The 13,246-nt window shown below is 37.8% G+C and overlaps 1 protein-coding gene across 2 annotated transcripts in view; it reads left to right on the top strand.

The window, feature by feature from the left end:
* The window catches only part of Vps36 (vacuolar protein sorting 36 homolog), a 30,681-nt gene extending 18,672 nt beyond the window's left edge, over window positions 1–12,009 (top strand). The window contains exons 7-14 of one of the 2 annotated variants that reach the window (XM_063232672.1): window positions 2,064–2,096; window positions 2,210–2,287; window positions 3,218–3,352; window positions 5,248–5,313; window positions 6,675–6,739; window positions 7,408–7,492; window positions 8,404–8,480; window positions 8,566–12,009. In XM_063232672.1, the coding sequence (XP_063088742.1) occupies window positions 2,064–2,096; window positions 2,210–2,287; window positions 3,218–3,352; window positions 5,248–5,313; window positions 6,675–6,739; window positions 7,408–7,492; window positions 8,404–8,480; window positions 8,566–8,659 (633 nt within the window). In that variant the 3' untranslated portion in view covers window positions 8,660–12,009. The remainder of the gene's footprint in view (window positions 1–2,063; window positions 2,097–2,209; window positions 2,288–3,217; window positions 3,353–5,247; window positions 5,314–6,674; window positions 6,740–7,407; window positions 7,493–8,403; window positions 8,481–8,565) is intronic. The other variant, XM_063232673.1, reaches the window with a different exon arrangement.
* The last annotated feature ends 1,237 nt before the right edge of the window (window positions 12,010–13,246 follow it).

The raw sequence follows: 13,246 nt of genomic DNA, 5'->3' as shown, positions 1-13,246 counted from the left end.
CAGGGATAAAGCAAGTGTAGATCGAGGGACAGGAATATATAAAGGTGCAGAATTGAGACCATTGAAAGTGGAAGTTCAAGAATACATTAATAGTCATTGAAACTAAGAACCACAGTAATGACTGAACGTCAGTAACAAAATAATTCTGTTTGAGTCAGCTTATGAAAGTGTCTGTGGTTTTAACACAGATACCATCTTTCTCAAGTTTGGGATTAGAAATGTAATCACGAGTGTGGTAGAACAGTACAGGTTTCTGTAAACTGGCAGGTAAAATAATAAAATTAGTATGTGTATCTTCCCTGTTGCTTTAATTTTAAAAAAAATTTTTTTTGAGATAGGGTCTCACTATGTAGTGCAGGTTGGCCTCGAACTCATGGGGATCCTCCTGCCTCAGCGTTTTAAGTGCTGGGGGCTTTAATTTTTAAGGTAGTTTTCTCACCCAATTTTTGATAGTTGGTTAATTTCAAATTTTAGAATAATAGAAATAAAAGTGAGGAAGCTTTTATTTGTGCTTAGGTAATTATAATAAGATTTTTATATAGTTTCAAAGTAACTACAATATTTATACTTCTGTTTATTCACTATTTAATCAGTAAAGGCTAAATAAGAGATGATTTTATGTGGACTTATGATTTAAGACTATTTTTCTGTGAAAATACGATTTACCACATGAAATCCTGTCTTACTAGTTTTAGCCAAATGAAAGAAATCTATTAATATTTTATGTAGTTAAAGTAAAGACTGTGTAAAATTTCTGTGTGTGATTTGCCCCTCATGTAAAGGTTGGATTTGACTTAGTTTCAAAGCCGGTGCCCAGGGCTTCCCACAAAGAGTTTCCTGCATCTGCTGGTGGTTGCTGATAAGAATCCATTATTTAAACTTTGTGTTTATCTGAGGAAATTCCTGTTAGGTGTGTGCACATTTCCCTTTGTTTTCCTTGTAAACCTTAGCTGGCCATAAGAATCTTATACAGCAGTCTATTCTTTTAGCAAAATCCTTTAGCAGATGAAGAATACTTTCCTGCAGATGGGCATAAGGATGTGAGCCATGATTACACTGTGTAAGTTAGACCACAATGTGAACTAGTTTTTATTGTTTAATTGACTCAAAAACTAACATCTGTGCCTATCAGTTAGACAAGAAATTCTACACTGGCAGTGTATTTTCAGTAACTTGAAACAATATAGTAAAAACATGTCTGATTAAATTAGAAGAGACCTTCAAGTATTTGTTGTAGTAATAAAACAATGGATGGGTTTTCTTTTTTTGTACCAGGAATTGAACTTGGGACCTTGTACTTGCCAGGCATGCAGTTGTGCCTCTGAGCTATATCCCTGGCCCAATGGATGGGTTTTATTTGGATAGATTTCGTGGTATTTGATTGCTTTTTAAAAGATTTTTCTTTTTTACTTTTTGAGCCAGTCTTGCTATGTAGTCTGGGCTGGCCTTGAACTCACTATGCTATGTAGCACAGGCTCGTGTCAGACTTGTGGTGATCCTCCTGCCTCAGCCTCCTGAGTTACAGGGAGGACCACCACATCTGACATGAATGCTTTTTTTGTGTCTGATGTCCACCATTTCCACAGCTATAAAAAAAAGTTTACTACTCAGATTGCTGTTTCAGTTCAATCATACCGGCTATTACAGAAAAAATTATTGTTCCCCAGAAAGTACTCTTGCAGCTGCATATTGCCATCTTCAGCCAGGAAAAATTCACAAACCTCAGATTCTTGACCTTCTATTAGAAAAACTAGTGACATATTTTCTTACTTGTGTTAAATAAAGGGAATAATACTTTGTGACCTGTATGTTGTTTTTTATATTTGATCAATAATTATCTCTGAAAATTTGACTTTGTTGCAGTTTGTTTTAGAAAGTATGTGTTTTTCTTAGCTAAAGCGTCAATTTTAGAATAAGGTATATATATTATTAATTAATGTATTTGTAAGAAAATTTCAGAAATTTTTATCATAGGGAAGAAAATAGATGGCAGGTACTTCATTGCTTTAAAGTATTTTAATTCTTCAGACAGATTCCAACAAAAGCTCCTTTCCTCATTTCAGGCCTTCGAAGACCTCAGCAAGCTAATGATCAAGGTATACAGCATTTTCTCCCTCTGAAATTCAAACCACTTATAACTCAATTTGAAAATACACATTTTTAGAAGATATTTTGGACATCATTTCTTTTTAGTCTTTTCTTTTGACAGGCTAAAGAAATGGTGGAATTATCAAAATCAATTGCTAATAAAATTAAAGAAAAGCAAGGTGATATCACAGAAGACGAGGTAAAGATGCCTTTTTTTTTCTTGGTGATGTTTGGGATTGAATTTAGGACCTTGTGCATGCTAGGCAAGCATTCTCTCTCTCTTTTTTTTTTTTTTTACCAGGGATCGAACTTACAACCTCACACTTGCCAGGCAGGCGCTTAGTCCACTGAGCTAAATCCCTGGCCCCAGGCATTTTTTTCTTTCAGGAATATTAAAATTAGGTTACTTACTTTACTTGTTAATGAGTTTTTGTAATCCTCTAAATTCTAGAGGTAAATTCTACCACTGAGTACATCCACAGTCCTAAGATGCTGTTTAAAAAAGCACTAGAAAGCAGAGTACAACAGTAACATCAGTAACAGTGACACTTGTGGTTTATCGGTTTTTGTTTTTTCTTGAGGTGTTGAGAATTAGGATCTTTGCACTAAGCTACATCCTCAACCCCTTCTTTTATTTTTTATTTTGAGAGAGGATCTTGGTAAGATCCTGGGCTAGGCTCATATTTACAATCTTCCTGCCTCTTTCTCCCAGAGTGCCGGGATTATAGGTGTTTGCTTGGCTGTAGTGTCTTTTATACACATCCTAAACTTGATGTCTCTTCATGAAATTTGTGTACATTATGGACACATCCATATTTCTTTTTTTCGGTTGTATCATTTGGTTGGTATTAAATATAAAATAGTCGGTATCTAAATGTTCTCTCACCCAAGTGTGTGAAGTGAACAGAGTATGAGAGACCACGAGAGAAGCAGGAAGGAGAATAATTAGATTTCTGCAGTAAACTACTTAACACATCCATTGCCTTGTAGTCCACAGCATGGAAAAAAAGTAGAAATGGATATATAGAGAAATAATTGAGCAGAATTGCATTTATGATAAAAGATTTCAAATGTTGTGATGGGGAGACTAATCCTGCAGTCTTTCTATGCATTTTTCCTCTCATTATAGACCATCAGGTTTAAATCCTACTTGCTGAGCATGGGAATAGCTAACCCAGTTACCAGGGAAACCTACGGCTCAGGCACACAGTACCACATGCAGCTGGCCAAACAGCTGGCTGGAATATTACAGGCGCCTTTAGAGGTAAAATCAATCCTAAGGGTACTTCAAAAACTGTTAATTACGTCCCTATCATCAGAAGTCTTGAGAGCATAACTCCTTTCGTGATGTTGTTATTATCAATTGACATTTTTTTTTCTTTCAGGAATATTAAAATTAGCTTACTTTACTTGTTAATGAGTTTTTGTAATCCTCTAAATTGCTTTTTATTGGCCTTTCAGATATCTACAACTTTCTAAATTTATTTGATAGGAAGTTTTTGTTTTCAAAAGAAGTATATGATCTGTCTGTATAGATCTATTCCTATATATTTGTTAATGTTTAATAATTCTATAGTGTTAATAATCTGTAATACATATTCATCTAGTCTAACAGTATTCAGGTGACCAAAACTTTATTAAACAACACATATTAAGAAATATTTTAAACATATGCCAGAATAAATAACACAATGAATCTCCATGTCTGTTACCCAGCTTTGCCTATAAACCAGTGTCCTTCAAAATCATTTTAAAGTAAATCCCGGATGTCACTTATTTTATCTATTCCAGTAACTATAATGATAAAAACTCTTTTGCACACAAATGTAATTTCATTTCATATCTCCCAAATTTAAATCTGTTGTGCCACCAAATACCTAGCTAGTGTCAATGTTTTGTCTTACAGTTTGTCTTTTTGACATTACTAAAGTTGATTGATCTGTGTCTTGTTTGGGATTGCTTTTTTTGTTCCATGGATTTTCCCTTCCTCTTTCTTTCTCCTGACTCCTAGAATTTATTTTGAAGAAACTTAATAGCTTATCCTATTATGTCTCATAGTGTTGACTGTGTAATATTTCCGTGTGCTTCCTATTCTATGTATTGCCTGTCAACCACTATAATCTGTAGTTCTCTGATAAGAATATTTCATGAGGTTGCTGTGCACTTCCATCAGAAGGTAGATAATGTTGACTGTCTTTATTCATAATGTTAGCAGCTATTGACTGTTACTACCTAGATATGTTCATTAGTGGTTGCAGAATGGCAGCATTGTTAATCTTTATTTATTAGTTGGAATAACTTAAAATATTTAAATGTACTTTTAAAACATGGTGTAGAGCCCCTTTTCATTTAAGACATGCTGAAATACTAATAATAACATCAGTTCAAATCCTGAAATTTTGAGAGATAAGCGGTGATTTGAAAATACATTGAATGTTTAATTTTATAAACTTATACTAAAAGACACATCGTGTTTGTTTAAAGGGGGAATATTTTGAGGGCATTGATGGCATTATGTTTTTTTTTTTTTTTTTTTTTTTTGTCTTTTTCGTTTTTATCGGTACCGGGGATCGAACTCACGACCGCCTGCTTGCAAGGCAGGTGCTTATGCCGCTGAGCTAAATCCCCAGCCCTATGTTTTTTACTGTAATACATTTTTTAATTTAAACTGTTTTGAACACTCATTGGTCTATCATTTATAGCAATTTCTGTAAATAAAAACACTATGAGTATGTCCTCATCTGCCTTATTCATTGGATGCGGTGCTGTGTGACTTGTGGTTCTTCCTCAAAGTCGAAATGACCATGAGGGGTAAATGGTATTAACTGATTCAGAACATTAAAGTAGCTGTGACAGGATAACTAAAAGTACTCATAAAAAAAGGCTTCCAGAACTGCCTCAGAAAGTGGCAAGAACAATGGGAAAAGAGTGTGTTCAAAGAGGAGTATTTCAAGGCAGATTGATGACAATCTGTCTATTACTGCGAGAAATTCAATTTAAACACAGTGTAGTTTTCAGTCACACCTTGCACACCAAAAAACTGTATAAATGCAATTTTAAAAATTTGAGGGATTTTCTGATTTGTGATTTTGCTTTGATTATGATTTTGCTGTCATGCTTACTGGTGCTAATTTCACTTGTCTTCCACATTTTAAACAGGAGCGAGGGGGAATAATGTCACTCACCGAGGTGTACTGTTTAGTCAACCGAGCTCGAGGAATGGAAGTAAGAATACCATATTTAGACAGTCTTAGCTAAATATAGACTTTCTCAATGTAATATAAATTCCCCCAGAGTGAATACAATTTGAGGAAGGGTTGTCAATGTCAAAGCTATTTTGAGAAGCGGTGTAGGAAAAGAATACTGCTTTGGGATCTAACAGGTGGTTTATGTTCTTCATTTGTCAGTGGTTTGCTGGCTGACTTTGGGCAGCTTATTTAACATCTCGGGGACTCGGTTTCTTACCTTTGAGGTAATGGTTTGAGCAAAACCTTTCAGCTCTGATATTCTGCTTTGGTGTTGTAGTGAGTGAAGTTGTGCAGGATGCCTGTTTTCCACAGTCGGCTCCTCTTGAATTAATTAATTGGCTGGACGCAGATTGCCGTGTGGATAGTGCAGAGGAAAAGCCACCTTGCTTTAGTGTGTGTCGTCAGAGGCTGTGGTGCCCTGCACACTCGTAGCTGTGGCCTCCAGGGTCCTCTTGGGAACTCTGTCAGATGCAGTCCGTGTGAATGACTCACAGTGTCTTTCCAGCCTCACAAGTTCAGCCTCTGTTCTGTGTGTTTGAATAGTATCACAGCTGCCATCGCTAAGTTCTTATTCACCAGGCTTTCTTCACATTACCTCATTTATCCACCCCCAACCCCCCAGGTCAGTGAGGCACCTGCTGCATTATCTCTCTCTCAGAGGTAGTTTGTGGATCGGGAAGTTGAGGTTTCAGCTACATAACGTGACCAAGGCTATGCCTGGAAACAGTGCTTTAACAGGGACTTGGACTTAGGCCTGGCAGGCTCTGGAGCTATCCTGTGCAAGTAAGAGCTGTGCTTGCCCTCGCCACTACCCAAAGGGATAGCTACTTGTTATCCGGGACAGTGATGAACTTGCAACATACCAGATTTAGAAAACTTAGTACAAAATAAAGTTAAATGTCAGTGTCTCCAAAAAATTTTTTTTGGTAATGGGGACCTCATGTTTACCAGGCAAGTGCTTGAGCCACTGAACTAAATCCCCAGCCCTCAAAAAATGTTTTTTTGGTGTGGTACTGCAGATTGAATTTAGGATCTTGCCCACACTAGGCAAATGCTGTAGCACTGAGCTACATCCCCAGCTCTTCAACCTTTTATGTGGCTGGTGGAAAATCTGAAGTTACATATGTATACTATATTACATTTCTGTGAATAGTACTGCTTTAAAGAATTGAAATCTTTAGCTCCTCTGTTAATCCTTCTTGCATTGTAATGATTAAGTCACCTAAAAATCCTTAATAAGTAATAATTTTAAAAACTTCTTATTCCACTTTCGTGGTCATTACAGTTGTGTAGCTTCACATTATTTGCAGCGTAAACTGGATTTCTTTTCTCCATTAGTTGCTCTCACCAGAAGATTTAGTGAATGCGTGTAAGATGCTTGAAGTGCTGAAATTACCTCTCAGGTAAGGAATCTCCACAGGTAGTTTGTCATCTGTAATCCTGATTCTGCACTGGGTAGACTAGAAAGTTCTGCCAAGTTTACCACCCTACATGGCAAAGCCAAAATACTGTCCTCTTAAGATGACATTATATACGGAGCCGGGGATTTAGCTCAGCAGCGTAAGTGCCTGCCTGACAAGTGCAAGGTCGTGAGTTTGATCCCTGGTTCCCCCCCCCCCCAAATTATGCTATATATGGCTAGAGTTTAGCTGGTACCATAAGCCTTCTGTCATGCTGGCTTCCATCATATCAAGCTGTGTTTTAATGGGTCTTATAGATCATGTGATATGTGGAGAGAAGGTAAGAATCCCAGGTCAAAATAACTTTCCCAATAATTGGTGTTGGTCTCTGGAAATTCAGAAATGTAGGTGTTTAGATTGTATTTTCCTTCTCAGGTTAAAAATTATGTATATCTTAATGATCTGGGTTTTAACTTATAATTTTGCTACACTGTCTGTTAATTCATGAGCCCTTTAGTTCTTTACTTTTGGTCATTTTGTTTTAAATGTTGTTTATGATTACCATTGTGCTCAGGCCTGGACGTAAAAGAAAGTTTAGAAGCCTGTGGTTCTCCTTAGTGCTGGATATGCTAAATGATTCATGACTTTGTTCTCACTGCCCTGTTTTTCAGGCTCCGGGTTTTTGACAGTGGAGTCATGGTAATTGAGCTTCAGTCCCACAAGGAAGAGGAAATGGTGGCCTCAGCCCTGGAGACGGTATGTGAACCTGGCTTCCTCGGTCCTTTGAGCTCGCCACCAACACCCGAGCTTAGAGACTCAAAAAGCAGGATTTCCTTTTGGATTTAACTTCCCTATAGAGTAACATTCAGAGACTAAATTAGAAATGGCTAGTTATTCACAATGAGTATGTATTAGTCACAGTCATACCTTAAAAGACTTTTGGAAGCGTATGGACCCCTTAACATCTTAGAAGTAAGGAGAGAGTAGTGAGGTGCTTGCTTTTCCCTGAAAGCTCCATGGTAGAACATGAATTTGTGAATCGGACTGCTACACAGAACCAGACTTCTTTAACACCTACATCAGCAGCATTATAAAACTAGAAGGAAGTTGTTCTGTGAGATAAATGCTTCGACAAATAAGTAATTGTAGTTTAGATGGAATTTACTGCTCAAACTGCTACTACTTACTAGGATACCTAAAATATTACTGTTCCAGCTTCTCTGCTGAGCCTGTGTGATGAATACTTCGCAGTTATTATATGCCTCATTTTAAGCTAAAAGGAAAGTGAAACAATATAGGTATTTCTGTCACATATTGAAAATTAAATCTATATACATATTTTGGTTCTTTACTGGAGCATGTAATACATACTGAATTACTTTTCAGAACATTTAATATCTTTTATAGCCCTTAGTACATTGCTTTGTTACATTATAAAGGGGTTCATGTGGCTCTTTTAACCTCTTGTATTTATTTGGGAGTTATCCAATTTTTGTAGAACTAAGCATTAGTTAAGGTTTAGTTCTGTAGCAAAGTTAATATTCCTTTGATTTTAGTAGAAAATTCAGTAAATCGGTTCCTGCATATATTGGTATATATCCACCTGTGGTTTGTACCTGCATATCTAAGTTAGTCACATTGTTTTTCCTGCTGTGTATTACTATTAGGTTTCAGAGAAGGGTTCCCTAACATCAGAAGAGTTTGCTAAGCTTGTGGGAATGTCTGTTCTCCTAGCCAAAGAAAGGTATGTAAGGACCTTGTGCTTCATTACACCTCGTGTTTGTGTTTCTGAATGGGCAGATGGTTATGTCTTCTTCTCTCATTCCTAGGTTGCTGCTTGCAGAAAAGATGGGCCATCTTTGCCGAGATGACTCTGTGGAAGGCTTACGGTTTTACCCAAATTTATTTATGACACAGAGCTAAAGGGTTTGCATTTGAAATACTTCATGTTCATACACTTGCATCGTTTAGCAGTTGTGTGACACTAAGCTAATTGGTAAATCCTGATTAAACTGAGAATTCAGTAGGACTTCATAGTATAATATAAAACTTTTAAAATCACTCCCTAAATATTACGGTCCTGGAAACTTATTTAGGATATATAAAGAAAATACAGAAAAATGAATGCCAGTATGAATTTAAAATCATGCTATATCTGTGCAGAACCTTCAGAGCTTAACTTAAAACATAGCAGGTTTTAACTTGAATCCCATTGTCTTACCATTTTATAGAGAATTTAAGTTCTTGGGGGAAGAAAAAGAGAAGCAGCTGCATGTTTGGACAGCTTAGATTATTGTTTTGATGTTCATGGGATTAAGTGTTTTTCTTTGTGTCTGATGTGCCTATTTGAGGCAGAGGGTACATGAAGGAGGTGGTTGTTACAGGGTAGTTTAAGAACCCAGCTGCACTGGAACAGAATATCAAACTGCAGAATGCTGTACAAGGCTCACTAAGGGGTTTTCTAGGCGGTCTTAAGCATGTCTTCAACAGAGTAAATAACAGACCTTTAGAACAGGAGCAGGCTGGGGTATGGCTCAGAGGTGCTACAACATTCACAAAGCCCTGGGCTCCATCCACCCCCAGCATGGCAGCCAAAAGAAAAGAAAAGAAAAGAAAAAAGTTAACGTATATACACTTCAACTAGTTTCTTTTTATTTATTTTTTAGTGATGATTTCATGGCTGGCATTTACAGAATGAAACTGTATAATTATGTTTTTAAAATGCTGTGGATTTTGAAAGTAAATTAAAGAGCCGTATAGACCTGCCCAGAGTTATGATTACAGATTTGGGAGCCAGACAGTTAGGAATTCCCTAGGATTGTTGTATAAGTTGAAGAGCAGATGGAACCTTTAACTACTTTAACTCACAGGAACCTGAGTGTGCTTTTACTTGGAAGCCAAGGATGAGAAATAGAAAAATAGAAAAACCGATAAACTCCTTTCTCCTCTTCTCTCATAGAAGAGTCTTAACACTGAACTTTAGAAATCTTTCTATCATATTCTAGCAATATTTTTTCCTTTTTCCATATACATTGTGAGTTGTGTAGAGAAACTGTCTTGGTAAAAAAAATTTTTTTGTTAAATTTTTAAAAAATTTTACCGAGAAAATATAAACTGGCCAGTGCCACCTACAGATTGCTTGAATGTTAAAGTAGACTGCCTGACTTTGTATTTTTCCACTCTCCAGTGTATAGTGTGTTGGTCTTGCTCATACTCAGGGACACACAGGACAGAAGGAAACTGAGCATGATTTGGGAGTGGAAAGGAAGTGGGGTGTTCACCAAGCCTCCAGGAGGGGTAGCACCTACACGGGGGGGGGGGGATGCCCAAGTGCACACTCTGGGGTCTCCAAGACGGTTTGCACTGGGTGGGGTGGAAGCCACTGCCAGAGGCCACTGTAGATGCCCTCTGAGGAAGTGCTAAGGTCCTCAGCCACCAAACCAGGGCTCCCAACCCTGGTCCCTTCCCGAACAGTGGCTGTTTGTGCTATGGCCCGCCAGTGTCACAGGAATGCTGGGGCCAAGGCATTGTGCTTTAGTCTTCATTTTCTAAAGCTGTCACTGACTGTTCATTGTGGTGACAGGTCTCTTAATTACCTCATTGCTCAGCCTCAGGTTTATTTGGGGGGTAATTCAGTGATGTCTGGCTGCCCAAGTCTTGTAGGGGTTAGCTGGACCACTGTGTATGTCTTGCCTCTCTGGGTTTCACACACTGTCACATGACTCTGACAGACTTGTACACACACATACATGCACAAATGCACACAAACCTGGTATCTCATTTGTCTAAGCTTAACATTAAAAGTGATAAAGGATCTTGTTTCACCAGTTGAAACAGTTGCAAGTAGAGTTGTTGGAGCTACTGGGTCTAGCTCTAAAGGTTTGGATTCATTAGGAAAACCTACATAATTTAGTATATTTATTTACATTAGTGTGGTAACGGACTAACAAAATGGGGTAATCTGAGTTCTATAAAGTGAACTATAGGGAAGAAAAATGACATGAATATACTTTGCAAATGTCACATCATTTAAAAACAAGTGATTTTTATTATTTTATTTTTAAAGTGGGCATTCTTCACTGTTTCTAGACCCCTGTATTTTTATTTTTTGCCAAATTAGGTGTTATTTTGGCCCTTTATTGGTAGAAGTCAACCAGTCAGGCGCTCTAAGTACAAAAACGTTCTGCTTGGTGCTTCTCACTTGTATAATTATTTTTGATTTCCTAACTGTGCTCTTAAGAGCATGAATCTCTTTATAGCTTTATTGTAATGGAATATTTCTATTCACTATCAAGGATAATTTTTTTACATTGTATTAAGTGAAAGTTGTTTTCAGGGTTAACTGATTGGTATTAATGTATATAAAGTAAAATTATTTCAAAATTTTAAAATGATTTTGTTAACTTGGTATTTTAAAAAATACTCTAAAAATATTTGAAAACGTTAGGCATTAGTCATACTGTCAAAATGTTAAGAATTTTTCTTTTAAATTTTATAATTAAGCATTGCTTATAAATATTTATGACTTTGAGGTCTTACTATTTTAGTTATCTCTAAGAAATAGGAAAGAGGCATGAATTATTTCTTTGCTTTTTCCTCAAACTCTTCCTGTGAATTCCACTGTAGACTGACTGCAGATGCGCTGTGTCGTGTTCTCACCAGCAGAGGTGGACCAGACGTGAACTCATATATTGTTGTTCCCATACTCAGATCCTTAAAAAGGTTCTCTTTTGCCCAGCAATCACAAAGACTTTATTTTGGAACAGTGGAGTCCACAACTTGTAACGTGGTTAGGTTTTTGTTTTTGTGGTACAGGGAATTGAACTCAGGACCTCATGCTTGCCAGGCAGGTGCTGTGTCACTGAACTAAATCCCTGGCCTCTGAGATTAGGTTTTAAAGACTGCTGAAGGACAAAATTAAGCACGCTCAAAGCGAGCCTTTAAAATCTCTTCAGTTGCCAATGGAGTTCCAAGTCTCATTTCCTGTGGAGTGATATGTAGGTTTGAGTATATCATACAGATAGTAAGTCAATGTATATTAAAACTGCAGACCACCATTAGACTTTTCTAGTATTAATAATTATACTGTGTAAACGTGTGTGTCTTTTTGCCAATAGGTATGGTTGGGTTTGTGTAACTGTATTACCGATCCTGTCCCAATCTAGAGTGTAAGCTCCACTCGGGCAGAGTTCTTTTCTTTGTTTATGTATATGTCCCCAGAACCTAGAGCAGGGCCAGCACAGAAAACATTGAATAAAGATGTAGTGAATGAACGAGGATGTGTATACCTGTTTATACCGCGGCGCCTCTTTATCCTACTTCAGTTCTCACTCTGTGGGGAAGATACAAAGGTGAGTAAGACAGTCTGCCCCTCAGAAGGTGGCATCCCTGGGGAGACAGATGTGAAGCAACCTTCATAGAGGGGGATTGGCGTGGCTGCCCCGGCAGGCACAGGCACCATGCTCTGGAGCGCGGAGGAGCCTTCAGCTGTGCTGGGGGCCTCTCGAGGCTTTTTGGGAGAGGAAGGGCCCGGTAAAGTAGTCTCCTAAAGATCAGGAGAGTGCCCCTACATGGAAGGCATGGGTCAGGAACAGCGTGAGGTGTGCCTCTTCCTGTTCTGGACACGTCCCCTGTCTGTTCAGACTTCCTTTTGTTACCCCTTCCCCTCATGCACAGTAAGCCAGGTCAGTCCTGCCACCTCCAGAAAAATCTCTCCTGCACAGCTCTCCTGTTGCTGAAGTCTGTAAGAGTTACTGTCTGTTCATACACTTGATATATTTTGTCTTATTCTTAATTGTCTTGATACCATAAGAAAACAAATTGAATTTCTTTGAAGTTCAAAAACATACACCACCTCTGAATCCTCACTGTCCTAGGTCAGTGGTCAAATATGGTAGGTTCCTAGTTGAGTACTAACTGATTTGAGTGACCTGGATTATAGTGCTGTCTTGAGTTGACTAACAGTTCCTTTACTGTTGTCCTAAGAAGCTGCTTCTCTGGGATCTGTGCTGTCTCATGCAAATTCCAAGACATGGGCCATACCTGTCTGTATGTGGGCAACTCTCCCAAAAAGTCAGGTTACACACCTGCAAGATCATGCTTTTACAAGCTGCTATCATAGTGTAAAAATGGGGGCATTCATGTGCTTCTTTGGGTGCTGATAGGAAATCATGAGTCAGTTATGATTTTCATCTCAGAGTATTACCTTGGGAAACAAAAGAACTCTATGTGTAAACAAGGGGTTGTTGAATGTACAGTTTTGCATAACTTGTACAGATCACTGGGCCAGTTACTGATCCAGAGTTATCTTGAGAGCCATTTTAGTTCAGTACTGACAAGGCCATACCATTCTTGTGAAAGCATTTTCCCCTCATTTTATGTTAATTTCAGAGTATTAAACTGTACCTTAACTGTTTAATACTGTAATACATTTCAGCAATAATTTTAATTCAGACAAAAATTACAAGCATCTCAATAAAACTGTTCCTTAAAAAATGAAGCATATCAATC

Source organism: Cavia porcellus, unplaced genomic scaffold (genome assembly GCF_034190915.1).
Source record: "Cavia porcellus strain 051 isolate PalLab524CR breed Dunkin Hartley unplaced genomic scaffold, mCavPor4.1 scaffold_21, whole genome shotgun sequence".
In the NCBI taxonomy this organism is placed as follows: Eukaryota; Metazoa; Chordata; class Mammalia; order Rodentia; family Caviidae; genus Cavia; species Cavia porcellus.
The sequence above is the reverse complement of the archived record's forward strand: the minus strand, read 5'-3'. Positions and strand labels throughout refer to the sequence as shown.